At 60.4% G+C, this 17,463-nt stretch overlaps 1 protein-coding gene across 1 annotated transcript in view; it reads left to right on the plus strand.

Moving 5' to 3' along the window:
• The window catches only part of SCN4A (sodium voltage-gated channel alpha subunit 4), a 28,768-nt gene extending 12,875 nt beyond the window's left edge, over positions 1-15,893 (plus strand). Inside the window, exons 14-24 of the mRNA XM_057715223.1 lie at positions 3,866-4,354; positions 6,079-6,211; positions 6,902-7,056; positions 7,569-7,742; positions 7,844-7,966; positions 9,250-9,528; positions 9,828-9,881; positions 10,071-10,208; positions 10,747-10,851; positions 11,440-11,710; positions 12,535-15,893. Of these exons, the coding sequence (XP_057571206.1) occupies positions 3,866-4,354; positions 6,079-6,211; positions 6,902-7,056; positions 7,569-7,742; positions 7,844-7,966; positions 9,250-9,528; positions 9,828-9,881; positions 10,071-10,208; positions 10,747-10,851; positions 11,440-11,710; positions 12,535-13,760 (3,147 nt within the window). The 3' untranslated portion in view covers positions 13,761-15,893. The remainder of the gene's footprint in view (positions 1-3,865; positions 4,355-6,078; positions 6,212-6,901; positions 7,057-7,568; positions 7,743-7,843; positions 7,967-9,249; positions 9,529-9,827; positions 9,882-10,070; positions 10,209-10,746; positions 10,852-11,439; positions 11,711-12,534) is intronic.
• Positions 15,894-17,463: the final 1,570 nt, after the last annotated feature.

Genomic DNA, 17,463 nt, shown 5'->3' on the forward strand with positions numbered 1-17,463 from the left:
AGTTCCTTCGCCATCTCTGTGACCTTGAACGAATCACTGCTCTCTGGCCCACTGGGTACCCTAAATTCACGAGGAAGAAAAATGGTAGGCACCTCCGGGGGTGCCGGGAGGACTGACTGTGACCGAAGAAGGCACAGCGTGGGGTTGGTGCCAGGAGCTCCTGGCCCTTTTGTCCTCCTACCCTCTCACCCTCTGTTCCCAGGAAATGGCCCGGGTGTCGGGAGGATCCGGAGATGGCATGGGCCACGTCCATCCTGCCGCTTCCTGTGTGTGGGGCTGGTGCAGGGAAGGAGGTGCAGGGGCCGATGAGAAACGGGGTGTGAGGCTGTGGTCCAGCTGACCAGGATGTCTATGGCTGGGGCTGGGGAAGGCGTCTCTCCTCAACCTGCTGACCCTGCTCCTCCCCTCCTCGGGGTTGGGGCCAGTCCTGCCAGGAGAGCTGTGCCCAGCTGGCCCCGTGGTGGCCGACGCTGCCCTGGGCAACAGGGGGTGGGAAGGCACATGTCCCCACGTTCCGCAAAGGCCTGTGGAGTCCTTGAGCTGCTAGGTCCGCGCTTCTCAGATATGGCTGAGCTCCGGCTCGGGGCAGGGCCAGACTGGTGGTGGGAGGTGTCACCGCGACTGAGGAGGGGACCATGGGATGGGGACAGCTAGACAGCAGAACCCAGGCTGGCTCTTCCTTGAGGGGGTGGGGGTTCTTAGGGAGTGGGGAGAGTGAGGGAAGATGCCCGAGCAGAACTTTGGGGCAGAATTCGGGGTGGGTTGGGGGCAGCAGGCTCTGAGTAGAGGTTTGTGAGGGCAAGTCTAAGGGCCTGGAGGTGACTAAAAGGATCTGTAGGGGGGTTCTGTCTGTGTGTGTGTAAACTCAAAAACATTTCAGGCCCCCACTCTGCCACTTCCTGACTGGGAAATCCTGAGCAAGTTATTTCTCTCTGGCCTCAGTTTTTCTCATCTGGAAAATGGGGATGCTGGGGTGGTGACTTACTCCGTTGGATGGTCGTAAGGATTACATGACACATGTCTAAGTGCTTAGCAAAGCACTTGGCCCATGAGGCCAGGGGAGTCCCAATGTTACAGGCATGGGGGGGAGCAGTGGCAGATTCGGTACCCGCCACCAGCCAGTGTCACACTCCCGGTGTTGGGCTCCTGCCACGGGCCGATTCCTGCTCCAGGGGCTTTATGTGTATTATCCCTAATGCTCTCAACAACCCTGTGCAGCAGGTAATGTTGGCTTCATGTTCTCAGGAGGCACGGCCCAGAACCACACAGCTAGTGTGAAACTGAGCCTGGACTAGAACCTGGGTCTGTGTAACTCCAATAGCAGTAGCATCCATACCAGCAGTAAAGCTACTATGATGACGTTGTATCAGCAGTACCAGCGATGACAGCTGACCTCTATTCATGTTTATTCAACATTCTGAGCACTTTGCAGGTATTAATCTCTTAATGCTGAGTTGCTGTTTTATCTCTATTTTGTAGAGCAAAGGCTAACAGGTTGATGAGCAACCTTTGCAGATTTGAACCCAGTCTGGTCCCAGAGTCCGGAACCACCGCACTGCACTGCCTCTGTGCGTGTCGCACCCACACCCTCCCATCTCACACGCACGCACGCACACACGCACGCGCACACCCCCACCCACCGCTGACAGCCTTCTCTGGCCAAGCTCTGTGGCTCTCCCACTTTGCTCAAAGGGAGCGGAGCTGCCAAGGGAGGTGGCACTGCCAGCTCCTTGGGCACTGTCCCCGCCCACCGTGCTCCCAGCCTCGTGGAAGCAAGCGCCTGCCAGCGGGCACCCTGCCAGGGAGCGTGGGGACCCAGGTCCCCCGCGTCCACAGCAGTCGGGCAGTCCCTTGGGGCTACTGTGAAGAAGAGGAAATGACCAGGCCATAGGGAGCCCACCCCTCAGTGCCCTCCGGAGGAACTTGATGTCCGTCCTCCTTCCCTTCAACCCACCCCCCACGCCTTGCCTGAGGCGGCTATTTCTGTCCCGGGCAGGAGCCGTGTGCAAACCCTGCTGACCCAGAGAGCAGCTAATTCCCATCTCAGATGTGTTTCTGGCAACTGGACACCTCCCCCCGGAGAGGGAGAGAGAGACCAGTAAATTTTGGTGGGGGGCAAAGGCAGAAAAGTAGCTAGAAGGCATGGCAATGCGGACAAATCCCCTCAGTACCTTCTCCCAGAGAGAGAAGATGTGCAGCAAACAATATACATACATTTTAAAGGTATTATGTCAACATGATAATTCAGACAATGACAAAAAGACCTTGGAGGACACTGGTGAAAGCCAGACAGTGAGACGCATGGAGAAGATGGTCAAGGGTGGCAGTCACATGTACGGTTCCCCCTTGGTATCTCAGGCGATTGGTTCCAAGATCCCCTGCAGATACCAAAATCTGAGGATGCTCAAGCCCTATAGAAAATGGTGTAGTACAGTTAACCCTGCTTCCTCATGTCCACTCACACAGCCCCACCCTGAGGCCCCCAGCGTAAGACCTGCCTCTGGCTGACAGGAGCCAGGACCACTCCAGCCAGGCTGCACCTTCCTCCTCACTGCCCTGGAGGATGGGCTGGTGGAAGGCAGGACCATTGCATTGCACAACCTCTGGGGTGGCCATTCACACTGTAGTCTAAATAAATGATGTCCTCAAGTTGTGCAATGACTGGAAACCTGGATTCTAGTTCTGACTGTGCTGCGCGTTCTCAGGCAAGTCACTCCACCTCTCTGGGACTCAGTTTCCTCATTCATAAAATGCCGAGCTGGTCTCAAAGTTAATTGCACTCCTCCCTGTACCTTGTAGAGTCTTCTATTATTGCACACATAACAGCCAACACGTTTTGAGTGCCTACTGTGTGCTCTGCTTGTATTGACCTTGTAATCCTCATAACAATGTGAGGAGGTAGGTACTGGAATCATCGCCATTGTACAGATGAGGAAACTGAGGCACAAAGCAGTGATAAGACTTGCCTCAGGACAAACGGCTAGGAAACGGGGGTTCAAAGCAAGCAGCGTGGTTTCAAAGACTGTGCAGCCCTGTCTCTACTTTGTGCAAACCCACTGCATTGTAATTGTCTGATCAAATGTCTGTCTCTAGGCTGGGAGCAAACTGAGGCCACTTACTTCTGCACTCAGGAGGAGGGGCTCAGTAAATGACCACTGGAAAATAAAGTTAAGGGGAGGAGTAAGATGGAGTGATGGTACCTACCTCGTGGTATTACTGTGAGCATTAGATGAGATGCTGTGTGCAAAGCACTGTCAGCTCTCTGTGAATGGTGACTGTTACAGTAGCATCTTAAGTCCCTCTCAGTGGGGCCAAGATAAGAGAATCAGATGGAACAGGGAACCCCAAGGGAAGAAAAGGGAGTGAACAGCGGTAAGTCAGACACCCCTTCTACAGCAACAGGGGGCAGGCATCTGAGTACCAGGAGCAAGGATCTATTAAAAGTCCTACTTACCAGACAAGGAAAGAAGGCTCAAAAGATTCAGGTTCCCAATAAGTTCTGGAAGCTTGGAGACATGAGCCCTGTTTTTTTTGGGCTCGCGTCCCCTGGCAGTGGAGGTGGAGGACAGAGTCATGGAAAGAGTCCCTGCCACCCCGTGGGCCTTCTCAAACCCTGTCTCTGCCATGGTCAACAGGGTCCTCTCATGTGCCCAAGCCTCAGTTTCCTTATCTGTAAAGTGGGCATGACAATAGCACTCCTCATCTCCTCAAGCAGATGCAAGGGCTCCATTAGGTGATGTCCTCTTAACTGTCCACCATGAGGTAGGTCTGATCTGGAGCCCCGAGGACCCTTGCGCCGGCTCAAGGTGGCACCCTCAGGGGCCCAGAGGCTGAGCTCAGGCTCCCCCTGCCCCCTGCTCCCCAGGTCCTGAATCTCTTCTTGGCCCTGCTGCTCAGCTCCTTCAGCGCCGACAGCCTGGCGGCCTCGGACGAGGACGGCGAGATGAACAACCTGCAGATCGCCATCGCGCGCATCAAGTGGGGCTTCGGCTTCACCAAAGCCTTCCTCGTGGGGCTGCTGCACGGCAAGATCCTGAGCCCCAAGGTTATCATGCTCAGCCTTGGGGGGATTGGCGAGGCCGGCGAGGCCAGCGAGGCTGGGGAAAGTGCCTCCGAGGATGAGAAGAAGGAGCCACCGCCAGAGGAAGATGACAAGGACCTCAAGAAGGACAATCACATCCTGAACCACATGGGCCTGGCTGACGGCCCTCCCTCCAGCATCGAGCTGGATCACCTCAACTTCATCAACAACCCCTACCTGACCATCCACGTGCCCATCGCCTCCGAGGAGTCCGACCTGGAGATGCCCACAGAGGAGGAAACGGACACCTTCTCAGAGCCTGAGGATGGCAAGGTGAGCCCGTTGCAGGGCCCGGATCGAGGGGTCAGGAGTCAGGCAGACACGACTCTACATTTTTGTGTGACCTTGAACATGGCACAAATCCTCTTCAAGCCTCAGTATCTCCATCTGTAAAATGGGGTCATGGTACCTACCTCATGGTATTACAGTGAGCATTAGATGAGATGCTGTGTGCAAAGCACAGTCAGCTCTCTATGAATGGTGACTGTTATTACTGTTATTAACACAATTATTATGGCCTGCCCTGCCTGTCCTAATACCCTACGCCTCTCCCTTCACCCCTGCCTCACAACTCCACCTGGGTCCCCTCTCCCCAACAGGTGGCGCTCTGAGACGGCATGTTCTCACCTGAGGCACCCTAGCTCCAGGGCTGGAACCCAAGGGGCCTCTCTTAATCCCCCCCTGGACTTAAAGCTCCTGCCAAGTCCTTGCCATAGTCATCTGTTTCTGATTCGACCCCACCTGGTGTGGGCCCAAGTGCCAGGTCTGGGCTGGGGACTCTGAGAAGGGTCAGGGGCCCAGTGGGGTTGGGTTCAAGGAGAAATGAGAGCTGGGACGCAGCCTCAGCAGGAGACCCGACCTCCCCGTGCCCCGTGCAGAGGGCCTGCTGCGGGGCTGAGGTGCCCCTCCCCTGCGAGGGTCGGGGAGGCCCTGGCGGTCACCCCAGAAGCTCGGGCAGAGCCCCCTCGCCCACCTTCCAGCTCCGGCAGCGGAAGGACGAGCCCGTAAGCTAGGGCGGGGCCCCCTGCCCACCCCCACCCTATCGGTGTGGGCCCGGCTGGCACCAGAGCCTGAATAAACTTTGCCCTGAAAGCGCTTGACTCCTGATTCCCCCAAATACGTGGCACGCTGACTTACCAGGGAGCCGAGCGCCTGCCAAGCTATAAATACCCTGGAAAACGTGGCACGAACCTCGGTATGAGGAGCAGGGGTGGAGGAGGGCTGCATGGCAGCCGGGGCCAAGGCTCCGGCGGCTCTCGGCGGGGGGCAAGCACGGCTCCTGTGGGGGCTGTGGGAGTTGGGGTGCACAGGCAGGCGTGTGGCTCCGTGGGGGCCCTGCCCGACCCAACGCCCGGTGCCTCGGTTTCCTTTTTTGTCAAATGGGCACGAGACCCTCCCTGGCTTTCTGGCCACTGTTCTGACAGCCACCCCCTGCTCCCCTGGCTACCCTCTCCATCTTCCTCTTCAGGGGCCTCACCCCCAGCCATCAAGGGGGCCACCTGAGGCATGAAGGCTGGGCCAGGAGGCCGGCCTGGAGCGGCACCAGGAGCAGGTGGGGGAGGCCTGGCCAGCCTGGAGCACCAGCCCCCCCACCCCACCCACTCCCATCAGGTCCCCTTGGCCTCAGGCTGGAGCTTTGGCTGCGGAAAAATTTCCATCCTTTCTGGGTTCCTCAGCCAAACAGACCTTGGGGGCACCACATGCCCTTATCTGTGGGCTGTAGTAGCCCCGGCTCTATCCTGACCTCTTCCCTCCCCAGGCCTCATTCCTGTCCCACTCCAAACCCAAGTGTCCCAAAGACAGGACCAGCGCCTGTGGTTCTTCTGCACAGGCCCCGGTACTGGCTGCATAATCCAGGCTTGAATGAATGACTGAGCCTGCCCCACCCCTCTTTCCCTTCTCCCTACTGGTCCCTCCCTTCTGGTCTCCCATCTCAACCTCCTCGGTCCCACTTGGTGGGAGGACCCGGGGGTCACGTGACCCTGTGGCCTCCGCAGAAGCCGCTGCAGCCTCTCGATGGGAACTCCTCCGTCTGCAGCACTGTCGACTACAAGCCCCCGGAGGAGGACCCAGAAGAACAGGCCGAGGAGAACCCCGAGGGGGAGCAGCCGGAGGAGTGCTTCACCGAGGGTGAGGGCCAGCCCGCCTGCGCGCCCCCACCTCTGCTGGGTCCCACCCCTCCCCTCCCACCCAGCAGACCCCGTAAGGAGCAGGCCAGCCCACGGCCTGAGGCGGACAACAGCTCCAGCCGCAGCCCGTCACCTCCTTGGGGACATCTCGGGGACAGGCACATCACCAAAAGCAGGCAGGGCCTTCTTCCTCCGATGCTGCCCTGCTGCACCCCAGGAGAACAGAACCCCGGGAAGGGGTGTCAAAGCTGGGGATGCCTCCTGGCGCCTGACCCCCTGACCCCTGCAGCGTGTGCAGTGGTGACAGGAGCGTCAGCCCACGGGCTGCTGTGCAGAATCCCCACAGAGCCCTGAGTGTGGCCAGCACGAAGCGGGCGCCCAGCTGTGCCTGCTCTGAGCCTGTCCTCCTCCTCCTCCTCGGCTTCGTCTTCCAGAGAGAGGCCGGCCCAGCCCGCAGGAACATCTTTGCGCGGAGGGCCTGGGCTGTGCAGAGGGAAGGCTGCCTGGGCGAGGCGGGGGAGGGTGGGGACAGCTGCCGGCTGCAGGCCCTGCGCTGGTGGCCTGCACCGCGCTGCTCGGGCACGTCTCTGCGTGCGGTCATGGGCGGCATCCTGGGACGGAGGCAGGAGCTGTGCCTCCTAAGGCAGCGCCCAGGCCCGTGACAGGTGCCCCTGCCACCCTCCCACCCCAGCCTGTGTGCAGCGCTTTCCCTGCCTCTACGTGGACATCTCCCAGGGCCGAGGCAAGAAGTGGTGGACCCTCCGCCGGGCCTGCTTCAAGATCGTGGAGCACAACTGGTTCGAGACCTTCATTGTCTTCATGATTCTGCTCAGCAGTGGAGCCTTGGTAGGCGCCGACCTGGGCGGGGGGGTCGGGCACGGGCAGAGGCTGGGGGCCAGGCCGGAAGCAGGCCCTCCCAGGGCGCCCAACTTTCCACACAACCCCAAACCCAGAGAATCCTGAAGAACTCACCAGGGCTTCCAGCACGTGCTGTAGACTGTGCTCATTTCCTTAGAGAGACAGATGAGCTCTGACTCCACGCTCTGTCAGCTCTGGCTGACAGGTCGCGACCAGGGAGCAGGTGGGGAAGGCCCTGGGGCCTTGGGGGTGGGGTGGGGGCAGGATGTGTCACTGTGAACCCCCCCAGCAGGCTAGTGAAGGGCCTGTGGAAGGGGAGCTGAGGGGCTTCTCCCCACTGGGAACGCACGGGACCCCCCCATGACGGGCAGGCGGAGTCTGCCCCTGCCTGGCCCCGGTGCCAGACCCCTGGGAACCAGCAGCATCAGGCAGGTAGGGACGTGGCTGCTGCCCTGGCCCTCCCCCGCGCCCTGGCCACCCTGCCCTGCTGCTGCCCCCAGGCCTTCGAGGACATCCACATCGAGCAGCGGCGAGTCATCCGCACCATCCTGGAGTATGCCGACAAGGTCTTCACCTACATCTTCATCATGGAGATGCTGCTCAAGTGGGTGGCCTACGGCTTCAAGGTGTACTTTACCAACGCCTGGTGCTGGCTCGACTTCCTCATCGTGGACGTGAGGCCCCGCCCCGCCGCGCCCCGCCCCGCCGCCAGATCCGGAGGCGGTCCTTGTGGCCGGGCCGTGCACTCCCTGACCTCCCCGCCCTCCCGTTACAGGTGTCCATCATCAGCCTGGTGGCCAACTGGCTGGGCTACTCGGAGCTGGGACCCATCAAATCCCTGCGGACGCTGAGGGCCCTGCGGCCCCTGAGGGCGCTGTCTAGATTCGAGGGCATGAGGGTGGGTGCCGAGGGGGACTCTGAGTGGGGCTGAGGATTCGGGGAGCAGCCACAGCTTGGAAGGGGGCTGGGGGCGTGTCTGTACTCCAGCCACCACCAGGGGTCCAAGTTTGGGGTTCCCCAGGCACCCTCCCGCACCAGCCCAAGTGCCCGCTCCCGCCCTCGGCCCCCTCCTTCGCTCGTTTCTGCCACCGCTCGGGGGCAGCAGAGGCTGCAGCGGCTCCCAGGAAGAGCCTGCGGGCACCCAGGCAGCAGGAGAGGAAGGACAGCAGGTCTGTGGGTTTATAGGTGTCCCTCCCCAGCCTCAGACTGGGGCCCCCCAGGGCTCCGAGCCTGCCCGCCCTTCCCTCAGGCCCTTGAGGGCGGAAGTGACAGGTAAATACAGGGTTCGGGCAAGACCGATGGGACTTCCCCAGGCACGGGGGCGGGGCGGGGGACTCTGTTAGGAGCAAGACCCACTCTGGAGGCGCACGCTTCCGCGAAGCAGCTGGTTGCAGGTCAGCAGTGCATTCAGCCTGGGGACTCCCTCCTGGTCATGCGAGAGGCCAGCCAGCGCTGGGCCCTCCCAGCCCAGGAGCCGGGACCCCGCTCCACCAGGGGAAAGTGACCTGGCCGTGGCCGCAAGGCTGGTTGGTGTCCCGGCCAGGAATCGAGCTCCCCTGGGCATCACCGGGCTTGTGCCACCCACTGTGTCTGGAGGTCATGAAACGGCTTCTGCTTGAAAACAGATAATTGTCAGGTTCAGTGCAGCCGGAGAGAATGAGGTTGGCCTGGGTGGCTGGGGCTGGCGGGGCCCAGGACTCCGGTCCCAAGGGTCCTGCTGCTTCAAAGACCCTGTTGGCTTCTTTTCTGGGTCTCTTCCTCTAATCCTGCGGGCAGATGAGCAGGGGACCAGGTCACGGGGACTGAGTTTCCTATGGGGGCTGAGGAAAGAGTGTTTGTCTCCTGCCTGGTGACCCGTGGCCGGGCTGCTTCCAGAGAAGCCCAGCCCCCACTCTGGGCTGATGGCTCCAACCAAGCAGAGAGCCCTCTTCAGCCACCGGGCCGGCAACCCCCCAGCCCTACTCCCTGCTTGCCATCCCCCCGCCCCGCGTAAAGCCCCGCAGACTTCTCCCCCAGGCCTGGCTCAGACGGGCCCTCCTCCAGGAAGCCTTCCCTGAGCAACATGGCCCAGCCCTGCGTGGTCCCCTGGTTCGTGTGGGTGGGGAGCCCTCTCGCAGAGGAGACCGGGTGTCACCCCAGCCTGGGAGAGGATCTGGTGGTGACCCCTCCCCCGGCCCCCAGGTGGTGGTGAACGCCCTCCTGGGAGCCATCCCCTCCATCATGAACGTGCTCCTCGTCTGCCTCATCTTCTGGCTCATCTTCAGCATCATGGGCGTCAACCTGTTTGCCGGCAAGTTCTACTACTGCATCAACACCACCACCTCCGAGAGGTTCGACATCTCCGAGGTCAACAACAAGTCCGAGTGCGAGAGCCTGATGCACACAGGCCAGGTCCGCTGGCTCAATGTCAAGGTCAACTACGACAACGTGGGTCTGGGCTACCTCTCCCTCCTGCAGGTGGTGAGTGTGACCCGCCACCCCTGCGTGAGGCTGGGACGGAGGTGCCCCCCCCCCCACATTCTCATTGTGTCTGGGCCCACTGCCGCTCCTTGTTGGGGGGCCGCCCACCCTGCTTCCAGGGCTGTGGGACCCAGAGGTAGTGTCTGTACCTCTCTGGTCTCTATTTGATGCCTACCCAGTGGGGCTCGGGGCAGGCAGCCCCTGGGGAGGACCAGGTCGGGGCAGGGAGGGAAACTCGTGGATGATGGAAGCAGGGGGCAGGCCCCTCCCCTCACACCCAACCACACCTTCTCTCTCAGGCCACCTTCAAGGGCTGGATGGACATCATGTATGCAGCCGTGGACTCCCGGGAGGTGAGTGGGGGTCCCCGAGGTGTGGCTGGTGAGTGAGCCAGGGGAGAGGATTCAGATCCATCCCCACCCCGGGTCACCTTTTCAGGAGCCCCCGAGACCCTGGTGCCTGGGGGTGGATGGGAGCAGGGAGCAGGCAGCTTGTGCCCCCAGCCCACGCAGGCCCCCCATCTCACCCTGTGGCCTCTGCAGAAGGAGGAGCAGCCGCAGTACGAGGTGAACCTCTACATGTACCTCTACTTCGTCATCTTCATCATCTTTGGCTCCTTCTTCACCCTCAACCTCTTCATCGGCGTCATCATCGACAACTTCAACCAGCAGAAGAAGAAGATGAGTATCCAGCCCGACCCCCCCCTCGGGCCTTCCCCTCGCTGGGCTCCCTCCTCCCTCCCTTCGTCCACTCCTTCCTTTATTTTTTCACAAATGCTGCCTCTGCACCTGCTGTGCTCACGCTGGTGGTGTGATTGAGGCAGCAAGCCTGGGCTCAGATCCCACCAGGTGACCTTGAACAAGTGCTGTGGCCTCCGTGAACCTTGGTTTCCTTACGTACAAAATGAGGTTCGCGCCGCCTGCCTGGCCGGCTCATTCTGAGGACCCAAGGAGACATTGATGGAAAGTGCCCCAAAGCAGGCAGTGAGGCCGCGCTGCCCCTTTCCTCTGTTGGTCACCCACTCCCTACCCCTCCCTTCTCTGGACCCCTCAGTCCCCTTTCCTCTTCTTCTCTCAACCCCCCTCTCTGGCCCCTCCCCCTTTCCCACCGGGCCCCCCGATGGGGTGGGGGTGGCTTTAAGGGTGGTGCCTGAGGTAGGGAGGTCCTGGAAGCTGAGAAGGGAGACTCCCCAACCTTACGGGCCCCATCCCACTATACTTTGGAGGGAAAGACATCTTCATGACGGAGGAACAGAAGAAGTACTATAACGCCATGAAAAAGCTTGGCTCCAAGAAGCCTCAGAAGCCAATTCCCCGGCCCCAGGTACCAGTCTTCCAGACCCTCCCCCTGCAGCCTATATGAGACTCCTGCCCCAGGGGGCACAGGGGCGGCGGGAAAAATGCAGCCTGCGCTCTGCCCACCAGGCTGTGTCTCTGGCGTGAGGCTGGGTCCACCTGCCGGGAAGGGCGCCTCTCTGTAACCGTACAGACACTTCATGCACAAGCAGCCGCTGTCTGAGAAACTCCACTCACGCGTTTACCCCTGGCCCAGTCCTGCACATCCCTCAGTGTCCATTCAGCTCTTCAGCTGGTGGCCTCTGGGGCAAGGGCCCCTGGAACGGGAAGAGGATGTCCAGACAGCCCCCCAGCGAGCAATGACTTCAGGAGAAGGATGAGGGGTTGCTGGGGGATCTTGATGGGTGGAAAGGTCCCAGAGCGAGGGAGGATGCCCACGGACCCCGCCCTGCCCTGGCTGACTGCCCCACCAGCCCTGACGCCTCCTCTCCCTCTCCCTCTCTCTCCCTGTCATGCTGTCGTGTCCTCCTGCGTCTCCTGTTGGTCCACCTCCTGCCCTGACCACTGCCCCCCACGGCCCTCCCCCTGCATCCCCGCACTCCCGTCCCGGGTGCAGAACAAGATTCAGGGCATGGTGTACGACCTGGTGACGAAGCAGGCGTTCGACATCACCATCATGATCCTTATCTGCCTCAACATGGTCACCATGATGGTGGAGACGGACGACCAGAGCCAGCTCAAGGTGGACATCCTCTACAACATCAACATGGTCTTCATCATCGTCTTCACGGGCGAGTGTGTGCTCAAGATGCTGGCCCTGCGCCAGTACTACTTCACCATCGGCTGGAACATCTTCGACTTTGTGGTTGTCATCCTGTCCATCGTGGGTGAGCGGGGCCAGCCTGGGCTGAGTCGTTCGGGAAGGTCCGGTGCTCCCATCCTCATGCCACACACACACCTGCTTGTGCACCCACCATGCTCACACACACATACACACACGCGTGTGCACCTGGCATCTACACTTAATGCGCAAAGGCATGTATGGTGGACTCCCGGGCAGCCTGTCACCTGCGCACGCGTGATGACAGCTAAGACACATTGACTTGTCCAGTGGATACACACTCAGGTGCCCACGTGCTTCTGGAAAAACGTAAGAAGATGGTTCTAGTATCCTTACACACAGGAGTGTGTGTGATTATGTTAGTAGAGAGCTATCAGTTATCAATCACTTACTATTTGCCTGACCCTGTGCTGTGCACTTCACAGGCATTAGCTCACTACTTGTTCCTAACAAATGTCCTGAGGCTGGCACTGTTGTCACCTCCATTTTACAGATGAGGAAAATGAGTCACAAACCAGTCAGGCGACAGGCCCACAGTCGCACACCCAGAGCTGTGCTCCCCCGCCCTCTCATCCATGGCATCTGCAAACAGCCTTGGCAATGGGCCCTCCCCTCCCACCATTCGCCTTGGCGCATCCCACCTCCATGCAGCTGTGTCAGGGCAAAGAAGGAGCCCTGGGCCCCAAGACCCCGGGGAGAGCCTACCGGGCCAGGCCGTCTGGGCTGTGCTCTGAGCGGCGAGCCTCTACTGCTCCTTTCTGGGGAAAAGCCCAGCAGGCCGGGCCCCCTGGAGCCACGCGTGCCCCCCTGCCGCTCCCCACCCAGCCGCCCACCCTGAGGGCAGCCGTCCTCACCGCTTCCTCCCCGCAGGCCTCGCGCTCTCCGACCTGATCCAGAAATACTTCGTTTCACCCACGCTTTTCCGCGTCATCCGCCTGGCGCGCATCGGGCGCGTCCTGCGTCTGATCCGCGGGGCCAAGGGCATCCGGACGCTGCTCTTTGCCCTCATGATGTCGCTGCCCGCCCTCTTCAACATCGGCCTCCTCCTCTTCCTGGTCATGTTCATCTACTCCATCTTCGGCATGTCCAACTTCGCCTACGTCAAGAAGGAGTCGGGCATCGACGACATGTTTAACTTTGAGACCTTCGGCAACAGCATCATCTGCCTCTTCGAGATCACCACGTCGGCCGGCTGGGACGGGCTCCTCAACCCCATCCTCAACAGCGGGCCCCCCGACTGTGACCCCACCCTGGAGAACCCAGGCACCAGCGTCAAGGGCGACTGCGGCAACCCCTCCATCGGCATCTGCTTCTTCTGCAGCTACATCATCATCTCCTTCCTCATCGTGGTCAACATGTACATTGCCATCATCCTGGAGAACTTCAATGTGGCCACGGAGGAGAGCAGCGAGCCTCTCGGGGAGGATGACTTCGAGATGTTCTACGAGACGTGGGAGAAGTTTGACCCCGACGCCACGCAGTTCATCGACTACAGCCGCCTCTCCGACTTCGTGGACACCCTGCAGGAGCCGCTGAGGATCGCCAAGCCCAACAAGATCAAGCTCATCACGATGGACCTGCCCATGGTGCCGGGGGACAAGATCCACTGCCTGGACATCCTCTTCGCCCTGACCAAAGAGGTCCTGGGCGACTCTGGGGAGATGGACGCGCTCAAGGAGACCATGGAGGAGAAGTTCATGGCCGCCAACCCCTCCAAGGTCTCCTACGAGCCCATCACCACCACCCTCAAGAGGAAGCACGAGGAAGTGTGCGCCATCAAGATCCAGAGGGCCTACCGCCGGCACCTGCTGCAGCGCTCCCTGAAACAGGCGTCCTACATGTACCGCCACAGCCAGGACGGCAGCGGGGACGGGGCCCCCGAGAAGGAGGGGCTGGTTGCCGACACCATGAGCAAGATGTATGGCCCTGAGAACGGGAACAGCAGTGTGCGGAGCAAGGGGGAGGGGAGGGGCTCGGCAGGGGACCCTGGACCTGCCACGGGGCTCACGTCCATCAGCCCTGCGGACACTGCCCTCCCTCTCGCCCCTCCCCCGGGGCAGACGGTGCGCCCAGGGGTCAAAGAGTCTCTTGTCTAGCAGGCAGCGGTGAGGTGGCCAGCGGGGCCTGGCACAGCCCCAAAGCCCCCCTGCGGTGCCCGCTGCTGAGGGAGCGAGGGCTTCGCATCTGGGACTGATCCAGCTCCCTGTTGGGGCCAGGATTTGGCCGTGCTAGGCTGTCCCCCAGGCCGTGGAAAACAGGGATTGTACCTGAAGGCTCCACTCTGAGCCAGAGGCTGCTGCCTCCTTGGTTGTACCTTCAAGCTGCTCTCACCTCCTCGTGGGCCCTGCTGCCCTCCTCGTGGCCCCAGGGGAGGGCAGGACATCAGAATCTCTGCTCCCTCCTTGGGGAGGAGCTGGCCTGTGATGGAGGGATTGGCTGCCCTCCTGCCACCAGAGTCTTAAGGGCTACTGACCTCTCCCCAGGAAGTGGCTCAGGCGCCCCCACGCTCAGCTCCCTCCAGGACAAGGAAGTCTTAACCTCAGTGAGGGCAGACGCCTGACCCCAGGGCCTGCCAGCCCTCCCCCTCCCCCGACTCTGGAATACAGCTTCACCCGGCCAGCTCAGGAATTCTCTGGAAAAGGGAAACATCACTGGTCCAGAAATGGCTCCACAAACCTGATGGGCCTCTGGATGCTGACACACTGGGCCGGGTTGTGGCCCCGGAAACCCTTCCCCGAGCTGTGCATCGCCCAGGCCCCCGGCTCCCTGGCTGGCCCCTGGGAGAACAGCAGAAGGGAGGACGCGTCTTGGGAATTGTCTTTTTCTAGAAAGCACGGGTGGGTAGCCCAGGTTGGATCCCACCAGTGTATCGCTACACTGGGGGCTTTCTTGGCCTGAGCACCCAGATCTCGAGTGGGGTCGGGGACCCTGGTGCTCAGGAAGAAGACTCCCTTCCCTCCCATCCTCCCTCCCTCCCTCCTCCATCAGCACCACTGGGGCTCCCGGCAGCCTCACCGACCCCAGCGGTCTCCTCCTCATCCCCACCACACCCATCTCTTCCTCCCTCCTCATCCTTTTTCCCCTCCTCAGAGTGATCCTGAGAATGTTCTAGCTGAGCCCATGTTCAAGGTTTCCACACTGAGGGAGGCACTGCTCACCTGGCTCAGGCCCAGCCTTCCAACTTCCTCCCACCTGGGAAGCCGGGCAGCACTTCTGCTGGCACTGCTGACCGTGGCGGTGCCAGGCCTCTGCCGGCTCCCAAGAACAGAGGCTGAGCTTGGAGGAGGGGTGAGACACCGGCTCAGGGGTCGTTGCTAGATTTACTCACCTGTGTGTGTGCCCATGTGTCGGCTTTATGGCTGTGCGTATAGCTGTGTGTGTGTGTGTGTGTGTGTGTGTGTGTGTACCACTATGTCCCTCGGAGCCTGCATTTGCGTGAGTGTATGAGTATATTTGTGTATGTGTGTGTCAGTGTGCCCTGCAGTGTCTGGCTGGTGTGTGTGTGTGTGTGTGTGTGTGTCCTCTGTAGGCCTGTCCGATTGAGTGTCCCTGTGCTGTGAGTGTGTCTGTGAGTGTGAACACATGTGGTAAGGTTTGCACGTTGAGTCCCCTTTTGCCCTAGTTCCTCTTCTTTTTCTTCTTGTTTCTTGTGAACAGTTTGATTAAAACTCAGGAAGCAGCAAAACCTCCAAAACAACATGTGTGTGTGTTTGCGTGTGTGCACACCCACAGGCCAGAGCCTTCCTCTCTGGCTGCCCCGCTTGCCGGCCTCCTTACCGCCCTGCCTGGGCATCCCTCTCTCTCACCCCCGTGAGTCCACTCTTCTGCCTTCCTCCACTCCTTTTCCTCACACCCACCGCCGCCTGGGTCCTCTCTGGAAGGAGGCCCCCGCTCCTTCCGTCTCTTCCTGCAGCAATTCTGGCTCTTTCTGCAGAAGTTCATCCTGCAGGGGTCAGCCTCCTCTCTGACCAGCACCCTGCCCACTGCCTTTCGTGCCTCCTTGGGGCCCGGACTAGTGTGGCTCCAAGAGCCTCAGCCTCTGCCGGACTGGACTTTCCACCGGACGGTGTGCAGACGGCAGAGCCAGCGTGGCTGAGTGGGGTCCAGGCCTCCCCCTGCGTGTGGCCTCCTCCCCTGCAGACCCACACCCATCGCGCCTTGACCGGGTGGGAACAGGCCCAGGCCAGGCCAGCAGACAGGTTCCTTTGTACAGTTCTTATAATAAACCTCCCCGGTGCCTCTGATGTGGGCTTTCTCCTTCTGCGCCTCTGCGTGCGGACGTCGACGGGAGCCAAGGGGAGCAGGAAGGGCTGGCGGGGACTGGAGCCAAGACCTGGGGAGCTGCCAGGGATTGGGGGGACAGGAGGAGGGCCCCAGCTCTGGCTCTGTCTGGCTGTCTGCTGCCCCCTCCAAAAAGAGGCTGGGATTCCAGCCTCACAGCTGGAGTCCAAGAGGCCAGATGAGGTCAGGAGTCAGCACGCCCCTGCCCAGTCCCTTTACAGGCAAGACCACACTGCATCTCCCTGCCCGCGACGGCACCCAGGAAGTAGGTGTTGGGACCCGTGTTCCCAGCCCCTCCTCTCTGGAAGCCCCCATCACTTCTCTGCCCCTCAGAGGCCCTAAGCTGCCTGTGGGTACCTGGTGTGGCCCCTCCCTCTCCTCAGAGCTACAATCCCTCCAGGATGCTGCCTCTGACACCTGACCCCAGAGAACCCAGGGTGCCATGGACCTGTGACAAAGAGTAATCTTATGTGGTGAGCCCAGGCCACAATCCCAGTGGGTGAAATATAATTGTAGATATAATTCTGTTTTCCACAACTTGGTTTCTGACAGCCAGGGCTGCATCCCTCCAAACTAGGAAATCCCTAGTCCCTTTCAGGATGCCTGTATCCCCTTTCTCTGGGTCCCCATGGGGGCTGGGGCCGGACACCCACAGGCCACCCCGACATCCCTCAGCCGTGTCCTCGAGCCCCTTCCTACCCTTTGGTTGTCTTTGCCTGTAGGGGAGGGGTCTGTCATCCCTGCAGGGTTCTCTGAGCCCCACACCGGAGCGCTGACGTCCCTCTGCGGGGCGTGGGGTGGGGGTGGGGGGGTCCTCCTCACTTTAAGTTTCTCCAAACCTCACCCAGGGCCCTCTCTGGCCCCGAGGACAGGCGACCTTGAAGGTGCCCCGGCACACCCTTCCCCTGAGCCTTGAATGGTAGAAGAACAAAGGCAAAATCCTGGGTGAAAAACATACATAACCAAGGTTCCTGTTTCAGAATTAAACCCCTCCTGTTATCAGTGCTACGCACCACCTTCCTGAGGGTGCACCGTGCTTCCAGCTACCTCACCAAGCACTTCAGATACAGGAGTCCCTTCAAGGCTCATGATCGCCTTACAAAGATATTATTACAATTATTTCTATTTTACCCAAATGAGGAAATTTGGTCTCTGAGAGGTTTAGAATGTGTGCTGCTTAACTGGGGTGCAGTTGGCAAGTGAGGCAAGGAAATTCTGCTTTGTGAGAGGCTGCCCCTCCCACTGCAGGGTCTTTGCTGTCCTTGGCCCATGAATGCCAGTGGTGTCCCTTGGTCATTGGACCATAGCAATGTCCCTGAAGCATTTCCCAATGCTCTCGGGGTGGGGCAGGACCACCCTTCGTTGAGAACCACCAGGTAACATGGGGAGGCTTCCTGGCTGGTATACCGTACGGTCAGGATTCAAACCCACATCGTTCTGAGACTGCAGGCTACCCCTGGTAACAAGCCGAGTAGAGTCAGTAAGAGAGGACTGCGGGGAGGACAGAGGTCGAGCCCT

Source organism: Hippopotamus amphibius, chromosome 17, assembly GCF_030028045.1.
Source record: "Hippopotamus amphibius kiboko isolate mHipAmp2 chromosome 17, mHipAmp2.hap2, whole genome shotgun sequence".
NCBI classification, from domain to species: domain Eukaryota; kingdom Metazoa; phylum Chordata; class Mammalia; order Artiodactyla; family Hippopotamidae; genus Hippopotamus; species Hippopotamus amphibius.